At 41.4% G+C, this 25,839-nt stretch overlaps 2 protein-coding genes across 3 annotated transcripts in view; both read left to right on the top strand.

Moving 5' to 3' along the window:
- Positions 1 to 1,420: 1,420 nt before the first annotated feature.
- Positions 1,421 to 9,445, top strand: iqce (IQ motif containing E). Its single transcript, XM_005744534.1, has 21 exons — positions 1,421 to 1,976; positions 2,182 to 2,223; positions 2,394 to 2,439; positions 2,530 to 2,679; positions 3,112 to 3,213; positions 3,443 to 3,513; positions 3,704 to 3,817; positions 3,933 to 3,983; positions 4,077 to 4,147; positions 4,242 to 4,314; positions 4,401 to 4,441; positions 4,576 to 4,727; positions 5,366 to 5,421; positions 5,518 to 5,747; positions 5,906 to 6,013; positions 6,275 to 6,542; positions 6,672 to 6,758; positions 7,248 to 7,375; positions 7,474 to 7,556; positions 9,048 to 9,146; positions 9,259 to 9,445. The coding sequence occupies exons 1-21, from the start codon at positions 1,905 to 1,907 to the stop codon at positions 9,354 to 9,356; spliced, it is 2,142 nt and encodes a 713-aa protein (XP_005744591.1). The 5' UTR covers positions 1,421 to 1,904; the 3' UTR covers positions 9,357 to 9,445.
- A 1,717-nt stretch (positions 9,446 to 11,162) lies between these two features.
- ttyh3b (tweety family member 3b) overlaps positions 11,163 to 25,839 on the top strand; it is a 28,931-nt gene continuing 14,254 nt past the window's right edge. For both annotated transcript variants that reach the window (XM_005744535.2, XM_005744536.2), the window contains exons 1-3: positions 11,163 to 11,712; positions 12,676 to 12,861; positions 21,941 to 22,137. In XM_005744535.2, coding sequence (XP_005744592.1) covers positions 12,736 to 12,861; positions 21,941 to 22,137 — 323 coding nt within the window. In that variant the 5' untranslated portion in view covers positions 11,163 to 11,712; positions 12,676 to 12,735. The remainder of the gene's footprint in view (positions 11,713 to 12,675; positions 12,862 to 21,940; positions 22,138 to 25,839) is intronic.

The raw sequence follows: 25,839 nt of genomic DNA on the forward strand, positions 1-25,839 counted from the left end.
GAAAAGACATCGTGGATGGTTTGTGGGAAGTCTTTATTTTATTATAAACTATGTGATGAAGTCAAGTTAATCAGCAGACATCTGCCCCTCCCTGAGCCTGGTTCTGCCGGAGGTCTCTTCCTGTTAAAGGGGAAGAAACCACTGTTGCCACGTTCATGTTCAAAGTGAGTCATCTGATTGTTTTCTCTGTATCATTGTGTTATTGTATTTTTTTGTATTATTGCAGGGTATCTACCTTTCAATATAAAATGCCTTACAATGACTGCTGTTGCGTTTTTCTGTTACATAAATAAAATTGAAATGAATTTTAATTATACCATTATCATCTCTGTGTATATGAGCAAAATAGGTGACTGGTTTTATTCTAAAGATACAGACTGGTGAAGCTCTCTAAGAAAAAAGGGACAGCTGTACGATTAAATGGGTTACAATGACTTTGCTCTCCCTGAACAAAAATATGCTGGTCTGCCTGGTTGTGTGGCGCTGGGGGTCCAGCACCTGTGTAAACAGTATGAGAAAATGATACAGGAACATGGCCACTCAGCTCGCTGCAGAGTTTGCAGCAAAGAGGAGAATTTGAGGAATGACAAAACTCAACTCCTGACAGTGGACATACAAAAGAGAAAGATTTGATCAGGTTTTTTTCAATTCAGGCAAATATTCTGAACAAACCAAACTTACTCAGCATCAGAGAGGCTGATACATGTTTGATGTTAGGACAACACCCCTGTGTCTTCTTATAAGGCAATAGGACTATTAGGTTCTGTCAGTTATTCTTTGAACTTCTCTTATTAGTTTTTCTGACTTTTTCAAACTGAGCTCAAAGGTTACTTTTACATCCTCATCCCCTTGACTCATGCTATATGGAACCAAGAATGGGTTCAAACAACTGGACTTCAGAATGGTCATATCTGGGCAACTGAATGGCTTTGCAAAGTGATAATAGAAATCGATAATAATGCTATATTGGATATCTCAAGATTTTTAGATCGTAAAGGATTAAAAACATTGTTACTCTTTAGTTTTAAAACGCACGTGAAGGTTTTGCGCCTTTGTATAGCCACTATGATGTATTACAGCGGTGTAAGCTGTAATGCACAAGTAAAAACTAACACACTTCCATCTGTTAATCATCTGTTTTGTAAATTATGGAGGTTTTTTTGGTCCACCCCAGATAGGATCAAATTGGGCTGTATGTGTCCCACGGACCTGAATGATTCTGGGAAGAAGAACCCACTTTCAGCCCCTCCTTGTAGCACCACTCCGAGAGCAGCGGGCAAAACACTACCTGGGCTGTGCTCTATCAAGGTAAACAGAGCTAACGGGTACAACCGGCCAATATTTTCAAAATAAGTTTCTTGTTTAAAGAAATGCGTTGCCCTTCGCTTGAAATCGAAGCGTAGTTTGCCAACTTAAAACACATTATTTCATAAACTACCATTAAATTAAGATAAGCATCACGCGTCACCTTTACTTTCGCCTGTCACGCGTTTACGTTTTTATTTTGAAGACGTCCTCATACAGTTCCGGCACCGCTCGGATTTTTTCTTGGTAAATTGACATCGCTGGTTAACGGCAGCCTGGTTGCTAGACGACTCAATCTGCGACGCCGATGAGAAATCAGTAACCTCTGTACCGAAAGACAGCAGCATTTTAACAGTTTTAAGGAAGCTATGCTCTACAGCCCACGTTACCGTATGAACTGCTTATTATTAAGGAAAGTTAGCTGTCCCAAAACATTCCCAGTTGTAGCATAGCTAGCGTCTCTTTTGTTGCCCCCCTGTGTATTTCTTAGCAAGAGAGGAGGCGACGTGAAGTAAGATTTGGGAGTTGGGAAAAGATGACCGAATTAGAAGTGGGAAAAGTCGAGTTTTCCAACCTAACATAACATTTATTTACTAGCGATGTTCAGTGCCAATGCTAAGACGTCTTTTCAGGCGAGTGATGTCCAAACAGATGAAGACTACGAGGAGCTGGTGAGTGTTCTGATCTGGCTGGGTTAAAGATACAGCTGTTTACTTAAAACTGACTTTACAGTGGTTCTTGTTGGAATTGCTTATTAAAAGCCTATAAGGTTCTATAATTTAAAGTCATGGTAGTTTATGGCAGTTGTTTTCAGCACTTTTGACTTCTCAATCAGAGGGGATTTCTGTCTTAGTATGGGTGTCTTACGCCTCCTAGGTTGAGGATGGCTTCTCGCTCCCTGCTGATGTTCCAGTAAAGGTAAACAAATGGACTCGTGAATCTAATCTGTGCCACATGAACACATTGTTATGTCTTTGTTTTTATGGCTGGGACATTTCCTTTGCTTTCGACGTGCTCTTCCGCATGAAACCAGTTTCATAAATACTCCTGTCATCTGCTTTGCCCCCTTCGTGTTTGTCCTCTATCAGAAAACGAAAAAGAAAGTCTCTTCTGGCAAGCCTCCTCCTTCTCCAGGTGAGTCCTGTTCGGCTGCACTGTAGGTAGTATTTTCAGACTCTGTAGGAAAACCCACCTTGAAAGTTATGTTTGCTTTTGTATTTGTAGGGTCTCCATACCTCACCAGTCTGAATGTGAATCACAGGAGAGCAGCAGTGGGTGCTTGGAGACTACCAAGGGCCTCTCTGGGGGACACCAGATTGGACACTCCCGGGGAGACTGGCCCAGCTCGCCTTACTTCCCTCAGCAACGGCCTTGGTAGGTGTCATGAAGGCACAACAAGCTCTGTGAATGGTGCCTACATAAATACATTCACAGTGAATGGGTTTATCTGCTTGCTTGAAATGAAACAGTTTATGGAAGGCTGTACAGCAAAAACAAGGAGGTAAAGGGAAATATAGGTTTGCAGTGATTTCGTCACATATCTGAACTTAAATGCATTATTCATGCTCTGCAGCGCGTCCTCGAAAAGTGTGAAAAGGCATGAGTCAGATGCAGTATTGACTCGTGTTGGAACAGTTTGTGTAAGCCAAACTTCTTTTTAATGTTTATTAGCACATCACCTAGGCTTAAAAACAAGCATGGCACAGACATCTAACACTGCGTTATTAAAAACAATAGAAATCTGCCAAATGAATCAGGAAACCGAAGCATGTTGACAAGTAGCCTCTGTCTGTTTCTCTTTTTCAGATGTGTCTCAAACTCTGAGATCAGAGTGTGACGCCACACCAGAGCTCCTCATGCAGACCCTGAGCACGAGGAAATCCAAACATCTCCGCTCTGCTTCCAACGGTGAGAGAACGCGTTTGTGTATCAGACTTAGAAATGGAGCGAAGAGGGAGACAGAGCTGAAGGTCAGGTTTTTGTGCTGAACAGGAGACGCTTAAAAAAAGGAAAAATACTGGCTGTGAAGGGAGTATGATGTGATATTAGTGCAGTCAGTGTTGTTTTTCACGACTTACAAAGCCAAGCATGTGTTGTCTTCTTTGTGAAATCATTTACCTTCTCCCATCATTTGCAGGTTTGACTTTAGTTACAAGTGATTTCATGAAGAAGGAGGACATGTACGATGAGATCATTCACCTCAAGAAGGTAAGGAGTAACACAATCACACGTTAAAACAAGACATGCATGCCTGCACATCGGTGTAGTGACTTTTCCATCTCGTTTTTGTTCTTCTTCTCAAAAATTCTTCCTCTTTAATTTAGTCAGGCTTCTTTAAAATGTAAATCCTTATGCACTTATTATATGTTTGAGTAGTCACTGGTGCTGTTCTCTGCAGAGCCTTCATGAGCAGAAATCTGACAACCAGCAAATGAAAGCCAAAATACGACGCCTGGAGGAAGACAATGCCAAGAGAGAGAAACAGATAGAATCACTGTTGGATCCTACTAAGGTAAGAACAGAAAATTATTTGTTTTTTATTTTTTCGTGTGTAGTTTTTTTTGTCAAAGAAACTAAAATGATGGAAAAAAACAAAAAAAAACAACTGTGCAATGTTTTTCCTGTAGGGATCTGAATATACGCGTAGTTTGGTAGATAGGAAAAGAGAAGGGAGCGTGGTGAGTATACCCAGTGGGTTAGTGAACATGCCGGGAATAAATGTAATTTTTAGGATGTGTTTATAACAAGAAAAGCTGATCCTCTTTGTCAAGGTTATCAATGGACTGAGGCAGAGGATCCTAAAGCTGGAGCAGCAGTGCAGAGAGAAAGAAAACGCCCTGAGGTAATGCCGTCCTCCAACTTTGTCTCTGTATGTTTGGTTTCTGTGTAAAACAGAATGATGCTCATGTGATTTATTTATTTTTTTGCTTGTTCAGTAAACTGCAAAGTGAGCTGAGGGCCACCAACCTGGAAGAACTGAAGATTCGAGTCAAATCATACTTTGAGGAGGTAAAATCAGTCCCACTTTGCCCACTGTGAGTTTGGTGGTGTGTAAAGGAGTTCAGTAAAGTGGGTCTGTCTGCCTTTCCTTTTAGATCCAGAGACTGAGGATGCTTCTAGAAGCAACTGAGAAAAGGTGACTGACACACACGTGTCTGAGTGTAGCCGAGTTCAGGAGAATCACGGATCTCCGTCGTCATCATTATAAAAGGTTAACGAATAAACGAGTACGTTTCTGGCATTGAGACTTCCTTTCCTGCTCTGTTGCAGCTGTCGAGCCGAGAGCAAATGCTCCCAGAGGCAGCAAAAAGCTTTGAGCTCCACAGTTCACCGTCTGACTGAGAACCTGGAGCAGCTTCAACAAGAGAACGTGGCACTCAGAGAAGAACTCAACACCGACAGTCCTGCTGGAGGAGCCAAAGGTCTTTTCTCACACGCCACAACGTAGTGCTGAAAAAACCAGCAAGAGTCAGATATCAGTGTAAAACGCCTACAACTCGCTGTATATTTTACATACAGTATGTACATATAAAACCAGGAGGAGTAAAAAACCAATGATACTGGAACCAGTGTGTTCTATATGTTGATTTAGGGTCCCGTTAAAGGAGCTTGTACTAGAAACATGCCTTCCTGTCTCCTAGTAAAGCTCGCTGCTATAAAACAATTGTATTGTTTTTAAATCCTAATTGGTTAATACAGTTTTTCTTTATGATCTACGTAGGCTGCCATTACTGATTACATTCCAGCTAACATTAAGTGCAATGCAAAGACAAAGGAAACAAAGGAATTGGTATTAGTCTTTACATCTGTGCTGTTGGGCGAAAGGGGCAAAAAGTCCTTGTGGTCATGGATGCAGGCAGCTTCCAGAAGACTCAAAAGTTGTAGTTTTTAAGCCACAACTAAAACAAAATGCTGTGCCTCCAATTAAACACACAAGGAGACTAAATGCACTTTGGTCACAAGTGAAAATCCTGGAGATCAAGAGGATGGTCATAAAGTGGTTACAGTTTTCTGCTGTGTGCTGAAATGTTACTGAAAATAGTGTAATGATGTGTCCCAGATTACAGAGAGTGGAGTAAACAGAGACTGTTGAGACGGCTGTTGGAGGTGGAGAAGGTGAGAGGAAGCCGTAACCAGTTGTTCATGTAAACACGAGCAGTTGCCTGCCTCTGTTTCTAAGCTCGCAGCTAACAGACTCTCTCCTCCTGTCAGAGGCTGGAAGACAGCAAAAGACACGCCCAGTCACCAAAGAGCGCCATCCTATTGGATAAGGAAGTCCAGACCACACTCACTGAGAGTCTGGCGTTTACCATGGCAACAGAGGCAGTGGTCTCCGGGGGAACGCTCACTGATGAAAGGGAGGAGGTTTCGGAGTTGAGGGAACGCTTGAGCCAATTGGAGGAGGAGAAAATGGCACTTGAAGAGTTGCGGTCAAGTAGAGAGTGAGTGACGAGCAGCCTGAGACTGCTCAGTTAAAAAACAAAACACTACTTCTAAATGTAAAAGTCTAATAAATGAATGATGTGAACCTACCACATTATTACATCCGTAACAGCAGCTGTTGTTCTCTATACTTAATCTGTGTTGTCTGTGGTTCCAGTGATGAACTGAAACAGCTGAAGGCTGAAAGAGAAAAACTTGAGAAAGCGACAAAACAGTGGAAAGCTGAACAGAAAAAACTACACGATGAAGAGAGACAGCAGCATAAGTACACTTTCACTCCTGCATTTGGTGTTTGACATGGGTGTGATTCAGTGTGTCCACACTTTTCTTCAATTTGCATTGTTCATAAAATTGATCATTGTAGTTTTAAGTTAAAAGCCAAGTGTAATTCCATTTCAAGTCTTAAGTAATAGATAAATATGTAATAATAATACTAATAATTATGATGATTTGCAGGTGGAGTTTGCTTGTCATGCAAAGTTGTGTTTATTTACTGCTTTGCACGCGTGTGTTTTGTGTTTCCCAGACAGGAGTTGAAACAGTTGCGAACTCGGATCCAAACTCTGGAGGAGGAAAACAGTAAACTTGCACAGGCTGAGCTTTCCTACCTTCCTCCCACATTGGCAGAGGAGACTCAGGGCAGCACAGGTGTGAGAGAGGGAGAGGAGAGGGACACGGGGAGCAAAGAGGAGGCAGAGGGAGGTGAGGAATCAGTCACAGATGACGGAGAGAAAGAAGAAATGGAGAAGGCAGCATTAGACATTCAGATATGCTGGAGGGAGCACAGAAACAGGGTATGTAACACAAACGCAAAGGAAGTTATTAATATCTGATAGAAATGTTATGTAAAAAAAAAAAAATGTCTAGACACTGGCCCAGATTTCTCTTTCTGTCCATATCCGTCCTCTGCATTCTCTTTTAAGGACACGGTGATGCTGCAGTCAGCTTTAAGAGGCCACCTCTTCAGAGACTCGCAGCTGAAGGAGCTACCGGAAGATGCACTGAATCAGGTTTTACCCACACGCTTCCATGCGATGCACTCATATCAAGCCGTACTTGTAAAGCATCAAGAACAGTGTATTAATAAAAACAATAAATGCTACTTTTCATGGATACTTGAAGACTCATGTCTCATGTTAAGGTTAATTTTAGCATAACGAGTGCTGATTTTGTTTTTCTAATGCTGGGTAATGATCAGCAGGTGTGTGAAGTATTTTCAGCAATGAAGGACTTAAATGTAATTTTGTTTTTCTTTCTTTTTTTCCCTTCAAACCCAAACAAAAGGGGAAAAATTGATTAAACCAGAAATTACTTGTGTGCTGATGTACTTCCAACAATCCTACTAGAGATCATGATGTCCTTAATAAGCCAGAGTCAGCGTTGCAGCTAACACAAATAACCACTAGGTGGCTCTAAAAAACATTTTTTGGTGGGTTGGCTGTAAGCTTTTGTCCCTGCTGAAGCTTTCTTATCTCTTCCCCCTTTTTTGCTGTTTCCAGGTTGAAAAATCCTCAAACTTCAGCGATGAAGCTTCCTCCGTTGGCGACACGCTGGATGATGACGCCTTGACGATGATACAGTCGGCGTGCAGGGGACATCTGGCTCGATGTAGTCTTGCACAAGAAAGGTGACTCATTTATGCACTGAATTAAAAACCAAAACAACAAACAAACAGTCAAACCAAAGAAAAAAATCCACAATTGCTTGTTTGCGTTTGTGTGTTAGGTCTGTGCCTTCTTTAATGGAAAACAATTTTCCCACGCTGGCACCAAGAGGAAGTGCATTACCACACCCACCCAGCAAAAACGGTGAGGTTCTCACCATCTTTTAAAAATTGTTTCTATGCAAACACATCCACAGCAAACTATCAAAATATTCATCAGAACACAGCAAAAAACCAAACAAAGTCACAGCTCTCCATCCATCTTCAGTTCAGGGATAGGGGTTAATGCACCCCAACACGCTGTACAAATGTATTCAGTGCCTTCGTGCTACACTGTAACTGCTCAGTGCTCAGACTTCATATTCACTGATGTATGCACCTCCCTGCTCTCAGGTTCCAAATCACTTATGATTCCTTCCCCCCGGCACTGCTTTGAGTATTGATGGATTTCGCTGGAGCAGTAATGTAATTCTATTGTCCCTGTCTGCTCAGCACCAGCGAGGGCACCGTCTGCCTCAAATAAAATAAAGACTTAAGAGGGCACTCAGCAGACCTTCACACCACTACTGCCTCTACTTTACTAGGAGTAAAAAAGACTGTTTAGGAGCTTAAGAACTGTTTAAACAGAGGCGCAAATGACAAGAAGAAAAAAAGAGTTTGGAAAAATATCCCCCAAACTCTCTGCAAGTAATTCAATGTTAATCAAACTTTACAGAATTATATTTAATGCGCTCACGTCAAGCGATCGCAACATCCGCGATGACTCAGGTCTGTCGCAGCTTCCCATCAGCAGAGTCATCACACAAACGATTGCAGGGATTTGACTGTGTCATGCTGTGATGCAGTTCATTTCAGCGCCGAAATAAAACCATTTTTTCCTGTTAAATGCCAAAATAGGAAATCAGATGATGACAGTGATTAATTATGAACAGATCGAATGAGCGTGGAACTTTCCATGTGACTGAACCGCTCTGTGAATTATCCTCAATCCTTCCTAAGCAAGAAAGTTAGGAGTTCTCTGAGAACATTGTGCGAAGCTGCTTCTGTTTCAGGAGTCCTGCCTTCACATCTGTCTGCCCTAACTGACTCCCCCATTACTTTCCCCGCCATGTCCCAGAGTATTGAGCATGTCACAGCATGCTTGTGCATAGAGCAAAGCAGTGATGTCAGCATTTTCCCCCCTATAATCTTACAAGGATGCCTCTGCATTTGATACCTTGTGGGCTTCACTGAGAGAGTTTAACCTGCATCGTTCCAGCTTCTTTTCGATCTGAGAACACGTGCTTTCTTATGGAGCTTCACAGTGTGTCGTATTGTGTCATGCTTCACTGGTTACATTGTAGTTATATTTTATAAGTGGTAAAGGACAGCCTCCAGTGAAGCTGTTTTTTACCATCTTCATTTGATGTTTTTAATAATGTGGTGAAAGGCCTATCATGAGCAACATGAACTCCCTCGCTGAGCTGTTCTAGATTCCTACAGACAGGGTTTTATTTGTTGAAAAGTTTAGTCAATGCCACGAGAAAAGAAATGGTCCATATTTAAATGCATGCTGTTAGCACTATAGCATCTGTACATGTGTCTCTGAGGGTGTGGCTGAATGGCATTAATTACTCTTTGCTGTTCTGTTAATAAGATGCTGCATCTCTCAGTGATGATGGTGAAGAGGAAGGTGTAAAGAAAAATAGCCGGCCTGCGTCTAACATCTCTGCCTCCAGGAAGACACTCACAAAAGGTCAGACAGAGGTCACAGCAAGTGTTTATTTCTTTCATGGCCTTTGTTCTTAAATGTAAGTGTTAAAGGTAATTATACACCTATAAACATGCGCGCTGTATGTCTCCTGCAGCCCAGAGCGAGTCTCGTGACATCGATGAAGACGCCGCTTTCTATTCTGATGATTCTGATGACATCATCGTGTCTCCGTCACGCCCATCGAGAAGCTGAGTAGTCACTAAGTATAGTTACTGAGTATAGTTACTAAGAAGTTTAACTTCTTACTGAAGCTGCAAATAAAAGCTGGGCTGTTCCAATAATGTTTGTAATATCAATGACAATATTCACTGTGTAACACGAGCTGCTCCCATGCCAATGCCAATAACAGGAATATTCTCAGAACGTGTCTCAGTGTTGATGTAAGGTTATGAGATGGTTTTTTTTCTTTAATCAGACAAGAACATAAAACGAACAGCCCATTTTTGTTGAGTGTGCTGTTCTTGAGCCAAATATCTCTGTTTAATTAGTCAGATTTATTTTTGCTTCTTTTTGCCTGCTGCATGGGAATTCAAATTGAAATTACAGTAATAAATGCATTCATTTCTGCTAACCTAGCAGGCATCGCTTTAAATTCATCTGGCTTCATCAGGCTGTAATAATCCATAAAATCACATTTGCACATGCCTTATTTGGTAATACATGAAAGTCAGCACACTAATATATTTTGCATGCTTAGTTCGTTATAGCTGAGTCTGCGGTGTGGTTGAGGGAAAGCTCTTAACTGATGCACTATTGAGCCAAACTGTGAATAAGTTATAGATCAGGCTGCTGCAATACTGAAACGGTGAGAGCAGGGGAAGATACACAGGGACTGTGTCTAATGCCAATAATACTTGTGCTTTAAAACAGACAAATGAGTCAATAAAATCAACGATCGAGTGCATTTGTCTCCACATGATCAGTGTAACTTAATTTCTGATACAGTAAATAAAATGTTTTTCTAATAAAATCTCCAGTCTCATGTGGTCCTTCCCAGAAACTATTACCTGTACTTACATTTTGTGCTTATTTTCCCAAACACTTCTGAGAGAAGTAGCATGTACCCCCTTTTTTTTTTTGTTGTTGTTACACCCTTTGTGTCCATACACTTCTTAATGTTTGAAGTCAGCTAATATCAGTTCCACTGTGTATAAAATCAAGCACATAGCCATGCTGTCTGTCTTTACAAACCTTTGTGAATAATGTGTAGTTTTAAAGAGATGGCTGAGTGTTGTGCTGTAATAGGAACCACAACAAAAGCTGATTGAGGTGTAGTGAGAAAAAAAATCACCAACACTCTGCTGACTTTAGAACTGCACAGCTCCAGACCTGCTCTGGCACTGAGGATTGTACAAAAACCTCCCAACAGTATCATGATCAAGAGTTTTAGCTGAAACAAAAGAGAAACTCTTTACTAAAACTCCTCAGAATAGTGACAGAGTTAAGTGTCATTACTCCATAATGTTGTTTATGGATCTCTTCTCATGTAGAGAATAAGTCTGAGAACAAAAGGGGTGCCTCTGGGGAAAACACAGAGAACAACCAGTGAAATATAGGATTTTATTTCAAAATGTATGTATTTGAAATTAGCCCAGTGTTAAAAGTACAAGTGAAAATATAATTTCTATGTATTTATTATAATGTAATAAAAAAATCACCCTCAACACTGAAGATGTGCATCCCCTGAGTCTGCAACCCTCAACCTCTGATATCATATTTATTTATATTTATTATTGGTAGGAGACATTAATATTGTTTGGGACTGTTTTTCTGATTTTTTTTTTTCAAATTTGGAAATATTCCAGGAAAACATTTAAAACAATTTCTAGTGAAAGACCCATTGTGTTGCTTTCCACCCGTGTCGTAGTCATATAGGCTTTTTAAAATAATCTTCACCATTGTGGAGGATAAAACGTCTAATGTGTACTTCCACCACTTCAACACCAGGGGGAGGCTTTTTTGCGCATTTGCCCTCTCACATACACATCTACAAACTCAGGCGCGCGCTTGCAGAAACACACGCGCTCACACGCGCGCGGAGCTGCCGCAAAGCCCCGTCCTTCAGGGCTTTTAAAGCACCGTGTTTACTTCACGCTCCAACAATACCATCCAATTGAAGAGCCACAACGCTGAACCGGCGGTCACTGTGGGAAGACCGCCGACGAGCACGAACCGTGAGCAGGGGAGGACAGCAACTGTATTATTATTTAAAAAAATAGATAGTGGTTTGCTGGTCAGATAATTTAACCCCTAATCTGCCGTGACGCTTTTGCGGAGGGTGAAGGCAGTCGAAACGGGAGGACGTCTCGGTGAAATGTGAGCGGACCGGGTCGGTGACCGTTATTCCGTTCTTTTCAATGTGGATGGGACTACAAGCGACTCGCTCGTTGCAGCTAGCTCGGTCCGGCCGCGTTGATGCAGCAACAGCGCACGGCTGTCGTGCTCAAATCTACCGCCGGATTCGGGAAGACAATAGGTGAAGTATACGCCGGTCTGGACCTCCAAGACTATACCAAACGAGGGTCTGCATCCGCTTGGGCTTCACTAGGTAGGTCATAACACGGTTCCTACCCACCCCAGCACACGGACTTGGATGTCCACAGGCACGCAGACCTCAAAACGAATTCTTCCTTTTCTCCCTTCTCGTTGCCTTGACGACTCTGTGGTACTGCGGTAGATTTAATGGACAAAGCGGGATAGAGCTAGCTAATCTGGGTTTGCTAACATTTTATTGAGCGCTGCGATAGATAAATAAGGCTTGAATGCTGAATGTGTAAGGGTACCCGCGAAGGGGCTGACCTACATGTACCAATACAGTAAATTCAGTACAACGGCCATCCCCCCCTCCCGTTCAAGACACATTTATTTCACGAAGCCTGTGTTTTTGCAGTATGGGCGTAAATTGGGTGACGCTGTCATGGATGCTCTTGTCATGCCATAATTCATGTACAGGTTTAACGTTTGGGCGAAATGTACACTTACTGAATGTCTTGTCGGGCTTTAATTACATTTAATAGGTTATCGGTGATAATTGTTGTGCGGTTGTTATATAGTATAATATAGTTATTATAATGCATTGTGATACTGGCGATAAGCCAAACATACATCACTGTAAAGGAAGGCAACCCCCCAAATAGTAAAGTCATATGTCATATTGCAGTCTTTTTGCCTTTGTAACAAAACACACAGAAACCTGTAACCCCTGTGTTTTACAGCAGGGGTGTTTTATATTGGTCCAATGGGAAATGATCACGAAAGATTCAGCAGCTATACTCTTATTGAAATTAATAAATTGTGAAAATATATGCATAACTAATGAATAAAGAGGGTATCCATTATATTGGCATTTTTGACCCGCCCTGTTAGTGGGTATTGATTACTGTTAGGTCATCACATTAGCCTTATGATAACATGCGAATGCTGCGTCTTACTCTTCATCTAATGCGTTTGGTGACATTAAAAGTTGCTTCGTGTCCTCCTCAGATGCAGTGATTGGCTGTTTCTTTTACAGTGTCCCTGTGAGGAATCGGGCTAAAGAGTGAAGTGAGAGCCAGCAGGCAGCTGCATCAGGATGGCGGCCGTGGTGAATTATTCTCCGCCTTGGTGGGTGAATCTGCTCCACCGGTTGCCTCATTTCAACATCGAGTTTCAGACAGTGAGCAGCGACTTCAGGCCAGAGGACTCTGAGTACCAGAAGGTAAGACAAGTGCGGGAGAATAATTACCTCCCACTCAGAAATTCATCATCTCCTTCATCGTGCAGCATTGCCTCATCATCGTACCTCCTGCCACATGCCCACACTGTAATTTCACAGCAGAGTGGCCAAGTGGTGACTGAAGCCGTCCTGCAGCCAGAGTTGTGGGGTCTCTCCCTGCATCGATCAGTGCGCTGTGTGAATGTGTGTGTGTGTGTGTGTGAGAGAGAAAAAAAGAGAGAATAAAATCTGTGAGCCTATTCTTGTTCCACAGTCATAGACAGATGAATCTATATAAATAGATACTGCATATGAATAGCCTGACTCTGTAGAAAAGCGAGAAGGTAAAGGAATCTTTCTGTCTTCCATTTATTTTCTGCCAAATACGTTTGTAGTCCACGTAGAGAGTAAATAAGGGAATAGAAATGCAATCTCAAACCCACTCGTGCTTATCTGACAGTGGTTTAGCCTCTATTAGCCTTTTTAAAGACGTATTTACATTTGTAAACAGTGACTGGTTCATTGAACTGAAGTCTTGCAACAGATATCCGGATATTTGAATTGCACTGTAAGTCCCAGACCGTGGAGAACCTGTAAATCAATGAATTTAGTAATCAGTTAAGACTTATTTTTTTGCAAATTAAATTTAGTTTGCTGTAGAACTCCTATTCTGACACATAAAATATCCAACATAACACAACGTAGTACTAAGCACCGAAGGTACTTATAATTTCAAAAAATAAAATCAAACGAAGTAAGTAAACACTGTTTTACACTCTGAAACTGTAAACCTTTGTTAACAGTGCTCCTGGTGTTTTTTTCACCTTGTAAAGCGCGTGGCATGATGCAGTGTTGGTAGGCTGGAGCAGCTACACAGAGCTGTGCAGGACCCCGTCTACGTGCTGAAACTGTACTGTCACCTGATGGCAGTGCCAAAAACACATGGAGCAGTCAGTAATGTGGGCTGTTTGTCCCATTGTTTGTGCTTTAACCCCTGTCATGATCAAACAGGAAAAAACAATGAAAAAAGCCATTGTCTGAGGTCTTGTGATTTTTATTTTTTTATATTTAAATTTTTTTGCCCTTCTTCTTGTTCATCGAGAACTCTGCTGTTGTTCCCCTCAATCTCCAAGCCAACTAGTCAGCCAATTAGCAGTCAACCTATGAATAGCATGATCGACGTTGGTTAAATTCCCATAATTCTTCACTCTGTTTAGCAAAAAAGGTACCAGTTGGACACCAGCACAGGCCATGAATCCATATTAAGTCTGTGTAATCATCTGTGGACAGATTGGGTATTTTTTTTTACCTTTCAATGATAAAATGTGGTGGTTTGTGAAAGTATCATCACTCTTTATGAACTGCTTGCAGCTCATACATATATGCAATCTGTAATATGAGGTAGTGAGTAGGAATTGATTTCTTGGCTCTCTAGACACCATTAGAAGTGTAGGAACCAATGGCCACAAATAAATCACAGACAATTTTGAAAACCTATTAATATGTAAAGTCATTTATCACTGGCAGAAATCCCAATGCGATTGTCCTACTTGTATATCATTATCAGTGTAATATCTGCTGATTTGCGAGGGTTGGTTGGACAAAATATGCAGTCAGCACTTTGTGCTCTCCGATGGTCCGTTTTTCCACAAATTTTCAGCATTTTATTGGATTAAAATGAACCTGATACTTGGAAAAAACTAATGAGGAAAAATCCCAAATTAGATTTCTTTGAAAGCATAAAACTAATTGATATCATTCTTGGATTAAACACTGACTGAGTCAGGAACGGTGCATTGGAAAGCAGCTTCATCTTGAAAGGGGGGGGGGGAATTTGCCCCAGTTTTGCTGCATTTCATTAGAATCCTCAAACAAGGTGACTCCCAGGTCTCTGCAGCAGTAAACCCAGCCTCGCTAGGCCATATAAAGCAAAGGCACATCACTCAGGATCTCACATTTCATGCACCGCAGTCATCCCTCAATGCATTTGCTGACACTACGGGGAGAGAAGGGAGGGCGTACAAGTTCATGCGCTGAGCGTGGGAAGGCACCCACAGCCACGAACAAGGGGAGGGAGATGAGAACCGGAGAGAGAAGAAGGGAGAGAGGAGGAGGAGGAGGAAGAGGAGTGAGAAAGATAAAAAAGGGACTGATTGGAGCCGAGAGGAGAGAGAGAAGGCTCCATGAGCCATGGGAGGTGCTTCCAAATTGCCAAATAGCCACTTCCTGCGAGCTATTCAGTGTTTAACTAAGGGCCTTTGTAGATGTGTGTGCCAATGTGTTTGCCCACTGGAATTTTAAGGACCCCCCTTTTAGACTAATTACATCCTGACATATTTTAGCAAACGAGGCGGTTTCTATGTCAGTGAGGATTTTGTGCTACGACCATACGTTTGTTTGTACAGCTGTAGACGTTGCGTGCACTGTATATATATATATATATATATACACACACACACACACACACATACATACATGTCACGTACAGTATGTTCGCTTTCTGTGTCAGCGCATTTAGAGCTTGCTCGTTGAGATGAGGTCACACAGCTCCCTTGGGGGGGTTTCGTGTGTGTTATTTCGCAAGTGTGTGTGTGAGTGAGTGAATGTAGGGGTTCCATTCAGGGTGAAATCGTTAATTCTGGCTAGACGCAGAGGAGGGAGAGATAGAGGTTGAGAAGGACAAGGAGAAGGAGGGTGAGTTGGACTGGGGGGAGGGTGAAGGGGAGGGCTGGAGTCTGTTGTGGAAGAATGCTCTCTTTCTTTCTTTCACTCTTTCACTGAAGCCCGTCTTTAGATTGGCTCAGTATATCTGTCTCAAAGGCTTTCATGCATCTACTCATCCAGCTGAGAAGCACATAAACACTCGGGCGCACACATAACAAACAAGGTCTTACACAGTGTCTTTCAGCACACGGTGTTCGTCACCGCACCACGACATTTCTCACACACACACACACACACACACACACACACACACACACACACACACACACACACACACACACACACACAATAGAGAGAGATTCTTCTGTGCAGTGTTTTTCTTTCTGATGTGATTTGGCTCGGGTTCATTTGCATTCAGCTTTTGAAGCTGGTCACAAAAAAAAAGAAAAAAGCTCTCCTCTCACACCATGTCTCACTCACTCACTGGTCTGTGATGACTTTGACTGTAGTGGGGATTCTGACTCTGTGGCTTTGTGAAGAAAACCGTTTGCGTTTTTTTCCTGGATAGCTGAAATAGGAGCTCTTATCCTGAGGTTCTGCATTTGTGTTCATCTGTTTGCGTTATGGTGGAATCGCAAAGTCAGCTCGCAGCCACAGTTAAGCAGCTGCAGAACATTACAGAGGAATCATGTGACCTGTAATAACACACACTTTCATATTGCCAGCTGTGGAAAGTAAGTCAGTAATTGGTATTTTGGATGGTTTGCTACAGTTTGCACTGAAGAAGGCATTTCCTCGTAGCAGTTTAGAAAGATGATGCTAGCGTTGAATGTTTTTTGTGTGCGCTGTCCATGCCTTTATGCTTTGGTAGCTCTTTGACCCAGTGGCACAGGTGAATATTAACAGAATGAACTTGAGGTCAGTGAATGCCTCAGGAAAGAAGTTGAGAGGATAGTAGGCCAAATTACAGAGTAACACACAGGCAGGGAGAGTGCAAGGACAACTCAGTGAAGTGGAAGTGATTGATCCTGTCATCTCAAACACACACACACATGCATGCACACTTGTGGGAGTGCATGTACACACACTTAAATGGGCAGATTGAAAGTAGATCAGTGTGCCGGGGTGTTTAACGTTTAGCCCCTCCTCCAGCCTGCAAGCTGATCTCTAGTGTGGAGATGTGCACGCACGCACACACTAATGTACACCCAGGCTCACCATGCTTATTAGGGGCTAATTGATCCACGCCTAATCTGCACTGATGGTTTGTTAGCCTGACAGTTAATCTAACAGCCATCAAGCACACCAGGAGGAGATCTATGAGTACTAGGTCAGTTGTTGTTGCTTTGTAAACATAACAGTCATGACTCGCTGATTTGCACTTTTCACTGGCAGGTGATCATTCAAATCATATTTCCTGCAAACCGTGAGATATCTTTCATTTCTAGCTGCTTAAACATAAACTTTCACTTCATTACGTCTCTTAACCACACTAAGCACTGAGTAATTTTGGGGTTTGATAATCTCCAAGACCCAATTTGTGATGGGTTAGGGTTTTCACTTTTTTCTACTGAGTACTGAGCCAGCCCTTATCTCTTTACAGTTTGCTTCCAAGGTGCCAGAATTTGTTGAAACTTTTTAGTGGTCTTTGACATACATAAAAAAGTAATGCACCAAAGAGATGATTCCCATATCTCAGCATTTCAGTGCAGTGTCTCCTTAAAAGATCTGAGTGAACTGGACAAGTGGAGGACACAAAACAGATGTATTAAGCAGATGAACAGTATCTGAAAGTCATGTCCTTAAGAAACAAAAAAATAAACAACGACACGACACAGGACCTGTAAAATGCATCTGGCCTTTTAGTTGATCCATCTATTGTTCTCCAAAGCTTTATCGGAAATGGTGTCGGTGGAAGGGTGACTGTGAAGAAGTAATTCTTTAGGAGGGGAAAGAGGGAGAGAAAGCTGTGGTATGCCAAATTACACAAGAACTGCACTGAAAATCAGTGGCAGTGGGACTTACGGGGTGACGAATCCAAATTTGAAAGCTTTTGTCCAAAGTGTTGTTAGTCTGCACAGAAGAGGTAGAACAGTGAGTGTCTACAGCCATCTGTAAAACAGGGTGGAGACTGTCATTGTTTTGGGAGAATTATGAACAGAGAAAAGTATCATCAGATTTTGATCCACCGTGCAATACCATCTGGAAAGCATCTCATTGGCAAATCCTTTATTTTTCAGCATGACAATGATCCCAAACAGTGCTACAAAGGCATACCTGGATAGAAAAACTATCGGGCATGAATACTATCAGTGATAGCATTGGCCTTAGAGGAGGATCATCTTTATGGAACAAAACGCAGCCAGCATCCAAAGAAGAGCTTTGAATGTCCTTCAAGAAGCCTGGAATAAGAAATTAGAAGAAAGTTTGCCTAAAACGGTTTCGTCTGTGCTGAAGAATAAAAGGGGTTTAATATTCCAAATATTGACTTTCAAGCTCACTAAAATTGTACAAACTCTGTTTATGCCTTATATGGCGTATCTTATTAATTTTCATTTACACGTGTTTAGGTAAATTTCAATGGTGTTTTAAGACTTTTGCATTGGATTGTATATGTAATTCTTTATATGAACAGACTTAATAGTCTGTAGTATAGTTTATCTATAGATAGCTTTATTGTATGTAGTTGATTTTAGTTGCATTTGTTTGAACTACTTGCTTTTTTGATGATCTGTTTACTAGTTGTTTTTCAGACGCCCAGGTTTTCTGTGAAAATTGCTTTTTTAAAATCAAAAATGCACACTCTGAAAATGTGAATTTATTGATGAAAAAATGACATTTAATTCGTTTTTAAATACTGTTTTGACTAATGCCAATTTTTAAGCCCTGCAGTTTGATTGCATGGCCTAGCCTACGTTTTTCATGAGTTTAAGCTGTGTTTGGAGGCTTAGGTTTTCACCTTTCAGCCCATCATATGGGAACAGGAGATTTTCTCTGTGTTCACAGTGAGTTTCTTTCCAATGTTGTAGCAAAGCATGTCGCAGCCTTGCTGTCTCACTCATGCTCTGTGTTTAATTGGGTTAACCAAACAATTGTATTAACCCTGAAAGACATGCTATAAACAGTCCAAAAATATTTCCCTGCCTAGCAACAGTAAGGCTGTAAATAAGACTTGCAAACACAAAAACAAATCTGCAGAAAGAATTACCTAGTCCCCTGATATCTGATGATCTTCTCATTCATTCAGGCCAGTACAGTATTCTTTTTTTCTTTTCCATTTTGGCTTAGTCATTGCATGAAACTGTTTCAGTGCCGTGCCGAAGGCTGTCTTCAGACTGCAGGCAGAAGTCTAGTTATTTTTTCTGGTTTCTGAACTGAAATTTACTTTCACAATTCTATTATGTAGTTAAAATAGCCTGTGACAACCTGAAAATTGTCTCTGTGAAGCAATTCATGGTACAATGCCACCACTCATGGCTCCGACTCTGCACCCACACACGCCACAAGAAATGCCATAATTAAAAAGCTGGCTGTCGTCTTTGTGCTCTTTGTCATCTGCTCACAAATTTTCCCACACAAACTTATGAAGTAGAAAATGTAAACACTAACTGTGACCTCCATGTTTATTTCTGTATGACATGTGACGTCTTTGCCATTGTTCTTTTGGGCATGCGAGTCACCACAGCATCATGAGCAGTTTGCTCTGAAATCAGATCTCGGCCACTTGAAAAAAAACATAATCCAACCAAAATTGAACTCTTATGAAAGGGGAAACCGTGAATTCATGTAAAAATATTACTTTCTCTCCATGAATGTGTCCTACTAGTGACATGTATCATAATGTATATGTGCAGTTTCATTGCCAGTCTGTTACGGTTAATCTGTATCTCCATTTAGTTTAAATCCCTTTGTTGATTTTACATACACACATACCTATACATAATACCATAGACTAAGAATCAGGAAACTCATGTCATTTCCTCTCTCATCATCTTTAATCTGTTGGGAGGAGACAGTCAGGGATAGCTGGGTAATAACCAGATTTCTTCTCCTTGTCCTCCTCCTTCTTTCTGATGAGCAGGGCTCAACATTGCTAATAGCACATTTGCTGAGATGGACCCTCACTAATGAATATTTTTTCTTACAGTCAGAATTTGCACAATAAAATACTTAAATTTTTTAAAATAAAACTACTGGAGGGGATAATTTAAGACAGACCTGTTTGTTTTGTACAGCACAGCTATTTTAGGAATAAGCGTGTGGTAGTGTAATAAGACAACTTTTAAAACTACACAAATGGCAGACAATGGCCAAGGGACGTAGTGTGTAAACATCGCCAACACTGTGGACTCCATAACTGCAGAGCTCCAAACCTCCTCTGGCATTAACATCAGCAAAAAACTGCACCGGGAGCTTCGTTGGCTAGATTTTCAATGCTAAGCAGCTCCTGTAGGTATAAAGTATAGCTAGCTCAGTACTTTTGTCCATATACTATAGTTGTAACTTATCTTGTAATGAGGTACATCACATTTAAACATTGCACCAGGTCACAGCCATAACTGTAGGATCTCACACAGTAGACTGATGCGTTTAGTAAATAATGATGCCTGGCATGTTTCACTACACATATACTGTATGAAAAATTTTGCTGTAGTATTCTAATGAACCCATACCTGATTAGATTGGCTCTAGCCCCCTATGTGTTGGTATGGTGCTATAGTGCTGTTACATGTGCCTCAGCTCACACACCAAGAAGCACTGACATTATTAGGGTGCATAGTTTTTCTTAATGTGAAAAGAGATTTGTGCCTTCAAAGACAAGTTATCACTTATATGCTTTTGTGAGTAGCTAGCGTGAATTGTACTGCTTACTGAAAAAGTCCAATTTAAAGAGGCAGTGAAAGTAGAAATAGAAGTGAAAACATTGCAGTTTTAGCTGGCCCCTCATTCTAACATTTTAGACTAAGATGCTGAACACGCAAACGTGGCACAGTCTCTTACTAACAGGTTAGCACTGTTTTTTGTGCTCATGCTAGCATGCTAACATTGGCGTCTAGCTCAGTTGGATTTCCAGCTCAGAAAGTCCTTTACTTCAAAAGTAGTGCCATGCCTAGTGGTTTTGACATCATATTGAATATAGGTGCTTAGCAACTCGTTTAGACCCATATTTACACATAGCTGGTTCAATCCTTAGGAGGATGTTCATGTTTCTCCATTATTTTTTCATTGGAACCATTCTAAGAGGCTCAAGGAAGAAGACCTTTAAAACTGCAGTGATTGTCTGTTTTTCTTCGTGTGTGTGTTCTTTTTTTTGCTCTTCTAATCCTTGCACGAATCCTGTTGGGTTAAGAGACACAGTCCCAGAGATTGCTTTTCCTGATATATTTTAATAAGCTTAAAGATGTAAGGGCATTGCCGTCTGGAAATCAGCAAAAATATGAGGTCAGTAGCAAAAAAGCAGCAGTTTAAAATCTTGGGAAGTCAGGAAGTGTTTGTGGAGGTGGAGTCCCATTGTGTTTATCATCAAGGGTCCCCAGAGTTGCACTGTTGCAGTTTGTCACCATGTAGCTCCGTGGCAGAATTCCTTTGTCTGCCTTAAGTAGTCTAGCAGGTGGAGATTTTTGGTTTTCCAGAAACGTGTAATTGTCCCTCATGGTCCTCCAGTACAATGACTTTTCCAGACAGTCCCAGAGGGGAAAGAAAAATCAACATTTCAGTGTGTGTGTAAGATAAAAAAAGATTTCATCAGTCCCAGCCAAACTGCTGTAACAGCTCTCGTGTCTGTCTTTACCGGCTTCTTCCTTTTTTAGAGTTCACTTCAGTCATTTTTCACATCTGCTTCCTTGTACGTCTCTCCAGCGTGTCTTTTTTTGTTTCAAATTTACTCCCCCTACTTCTCCTTCTCTCTACCCCCATCACCCCCACCCTCTTTTACACTTCAAAGCTTTTAGAGGGTATGTGATCTGTGTGGTGGGTCTCTGGCGCATACAGCTCCCCAGCAGCAGCGCTTCCTCTCACTTGTGGAGGTGTGTGTGTGCATGTGCTTGATGGTGTGCAAATACAGGAGAAGGTAAAAAATTTTATGGTGTCTATCAAAAGCCCATTTAACAGTCACTATTTTGGGGGCCTCAAGTAGCAGGAGACAGGAACACAGTTTTGCAAATACATTCACATGTGTCTGGCAAATCATGTGGTCTGTTGGTGTGTCTGGTTTCTGTTCATATCAGCTAATTTGCTTCCTTAACCCACATCCTAAATGGCCCACTTCCTTGTGATAAAGGAAACCTCTCAAACACGATGCATCTGAATGAATCAAGACAAAGTTTAATGGAAAACGTGTAACACAAACTGTACAAAAATCACAAATGTCTTGTTTTTGCTAATTGGTTTTTTGTTTTTTCTCTCACTCTTTCCTCAGTCTGTCTTGCTCCTCGGTGCTGTGGCGTTGCTGTGTTTGGGCCTGGACCTTATTTTCCTCCTTTTCTACTCTTTCTGGCTTTGCTGCCGGCGGCGCAAGAGTGATGAGTCCTCACACTCCCATATGCACTCCCAGCAACCTAGCGCTGACTGCTGCTGCACCGCTTGGTGCGTCATCATTGCCACACTCGTCTGCAGGTGAGACGTTATTCCTATGAGATCGACTCTTCTGTACAATGTGATGAAGCTGTTTGTGCTTGAGTGCGTTTAGCAACATCCACCTTTGCATCACAGTCTGTAAGATGAGTAAGGGAGGATTGTGTCTCATTGACTTTGAATGAAGTAATGTCGTGTGTTGCTGAACTGAATTGTGGATCTGCTGCTTCACTTTACTTATGCTGAAAAGTTGATGAAAGTTCAGAATGTCGAGCACCATATCAGCCACGTTTATTCAAATGCTCCAGCACTAGCTAGCTCTCGTTAATGTAAAGGTATCCACAGCAACTTGGTTGGCTTGCCTTAAGAGTGCCAGTGTTGCTAATACTTTATTTAAAGTTAGAAGTTGGAAATGTTGACTTCCAAGACTGAATTTATAACTGGAACGCCCCCTCAAGTTGGATTTCCAGCTCAGAAAGTCCTTTACTTCAAAATCCATGTTGGTGGAAGTGCACATAAAAACTGCAAAACCTCTCATCTGTACTACTATTGTTTTGTATTTGTGACTTACTAAATAAGTCACACACAGAGACCCAACCAGGCTCCATCTTTGTGTTTAAGGGCAGAAAAACAGACATTATACTGTATTGCTAGATGGATGCTTCTACACTGCTAGGAGCAAAACAAATCCTCTTCTTTCCTTTCTTTTCCGGCCTCAACGCAGTCAAGTCGGGAGTGATGTCATTCCCTGCTTTGACATCTGACTTCGGAGGTAAATGAAGCGCAGCATTAGACCATCAATCCTGCAAAGAAACAAAACAAAACAAAAGTCAGGGATGCCTTTGTTTGGCAGTGCTTAAGTGTGAATGCTCCCATAGGGCTGAGCCAGCATAATTAGCTATTCACTTGGAAGAGTTGCCCTCTAGCCCTGGACTCAAATTTTCTCAGGGGGTTGCTAAGAAAAGCGTTATACAGCCAGTTAGTGTACAGCGTGCAGCTGAAAAGGGATAGCAGGCTTGTAGTGCTTGACTAACAGGCTGAGCAGTGATGACTTAAGGCAAACGTTTAAATTTTCTTCAATCAGAACAAGTTTCTCTCATCATTACTTTGGAGCAGTGAGTAGCATGAGCAGAATGACTTTGGATTTTTTATTTGTCTCTTACTTGTATTATATGTGTACAACAAACACATGCAGTCAACATGTAAATAATTTTTGAATTAGTTATCATTAATAACTAGTTTTGTCTTAGCACACATTGCATCCAAGGTATACAGGAGAGCATTTCTGAAGCATCCTTGAAGCAAAAGGTCTACAGCAGCGGAAAACCACACCAAGTGACACTACAGTCAGCAAAGAGCAGGAAACTGAGGCTACAATTCACTCAGGCTCGCTAGCCTCAAGCCCTGTATTAACAGTTCAGGCTGCTGCTGGTGTAATGGTGTGGGAGATTGTTTTCTTGGCACACTTTGGGCCCCTTAGTATCAACTGATCATCATTTAAATACTATGACCACAGTATACCCATCTTCTGATGCAGGATAATTAATCATCTCAAACTGGTTTCTTTACATATTACAGTGACTTGCCTATACTCAGGTGCAGCATTTTGTAGTTATTTAAGATCGTGATCGTTTCCCCTCTCTCCACTGCTCTGTTTCAACATGCGTGTGTGAGTGTGTTTATCTTTGCCATGTGTATGTTAGTGTGTTTATCTATTTAACCATATGTGTGTATGTGGGGCTAGCCAAGTAGAACATATAAAGTAAAGATAACAAAAGTGTGCAGATCAATGATAACTCGTCATGACACTGTAAGCGCTATAAAATCTTTCCAGAAAGTGTTAATGCCTGAAATGGTACGCCTCATGGTGGGTAAGCTAGTCCTGATGAGAGAATTAGCAGGTCTATTACAGCTGCACGCCCTGACAGGACAATAGATAAATAAAAAGAGGCCGAGGGTAAGAAGCTGACAGTGAAATGCAGAATAGGTGGCAATGGTGGCAAGTCACCATTCCAGCTGCTGTATCACATGCATGAAGCCCATGTGGCATATTTGGGAGCCAGCCAGGTGGTGACACTTCAGTGTTTGTGTTTATCTGACTCTGAAGGCTTTGTACGCTCTGGGTTCTTTAACCCAAGTGACCCAGCGGTAGGATATTTTGACCACAGATAGTGGAGTGTGTGTGGGCTCTGCTCTTACACAAAGACACAGACGAGCACATTTCTGCCTGCTTAGAGACACACAGACTGTTCCTCTTTCAGTTACCCTCTCATCAATTTTATGCCTCTCCTCTGCTGACTTTTTCCTTCCTCTCTTTCCATTTCTACATCTCTAGTCCTCCTCCTTTATTTATTATTTCTCTCTGTTCGGCCTTCTTCCTGGCCTAGAAAGGTTGCCATGGAGACAGAAGCAGATTTGATGCAGAGACGAGAAATGAATTATACAGTCGGGGAAGCTGTCTTTGTGTATGTGTGTGTGTGCATGTACGCACATTAGCGTGATTCAGAGCTGAAGATCGTTGTTTTGGAGGTTTTCATATGTTATGATTAGCTGTAATATTTCTTATTGAATATGGATCTGAGTATATGTGAACGCATTTACGTGTGATTTTGTGTGCGTGCGGTTCCATGCGTTTTGTTTTTTTTGGGGTTTTTTTTTGGTTGGTCCACAATTTAATATGACATCATGTGTTATTTTTGGCTCAGCTCCAGCTACATGTGGGCTTCCTTCATTTGTGTGCAGCTGTAGTGTGTTTATACAGGAGACTCTGTAGCTTGCTTTAGGGGTTTTTTTTTATGTTGTTGTGAAAAGATCAGCCAAAAAACAAAAAGATCAACATATTTGATTATTAGTTATTTTCTCAAATAACAAACTGGCTGCCAAGAATGAACTGAATACTGTATCTGAGTAACTGATTGTAAAATGCATATTCAAAAACACATAGAGAACAGGTAAGGTAACATGAACTGCTGAACTGTGGATCAATGTAAATGGCTGGATTCCTGTGAAATTTGAATCTAGTAGAATGATCAAAACAATTACATAGAGAGATCATTGGATCAAAAAATATGCATAGCTCAAATGGCTGTTGCTGAAAAAAAAAAGTCAGCCATGTGTCTCATTTTCTCATATAATATTAGTGAGAATATCCAAAAGCAGAACACAGAGGGAGGCAGGGAAAGCAATAGAAAATGAGCATTTACTGTCAGATCAAACCCAGTCCAGAGTCCAGTCTGAAAAGGTAAACAAGAATCCATAAAGAAGCACCAAAAGAACAAGGAGCAAGGGAACAAACGGGAGAACAACAGGGAACAAACAGACGAGCCGACACACATTGATCGGTGTCTAGATGCAGGTGAAAACAGTGAACAGCGGACCATCTCGAAGGAGGGAAACAAAAGCAGGAAGTAAAACCAAAACAAGGCACACGAGAAAACTAACCTTCAAAGTAAAAATGGTAGAGGCAAATAACTAATGACAAGACATGAAGACAGCAACGCTGAACAAGGTGACAGAATCTGTGGGACTCACACAGAGGGAGAAAACAGTAAAACTAATAAAAACCACGGGCACTATGACACTCACCCTGTATGTATCATACACTTTATATCAATTTTGATTAATCAAAATGTTTTTGATGACATTATTGCGGATAATGTATGAAATTAGAGTTAGAAAGGAGGCCTGGCCAGCACGAATTGGATTGGTGAATCCCCCAGAATAGTCTTAATAGTCATCAGCTGC

The sequence above is a fragment of the Pundamilia nyererei genome, unplaced genomic scaffold (genome assembly GCF_000239375.1).
Source record: "Pundamilia nyererei isolate P.nyererei 1_Seehausen unplaced genomic scaffold, PunNye1.0 scaffold00145, whole genome shotgun sequence".
Taxonomy (NCBI): domain Eukaryota; kingdom Metazoa; phylum Chordata; class Actinopteri; order Cichliformes; family Cichlidae; genus Pundamilia; species Pundamilia nyererei.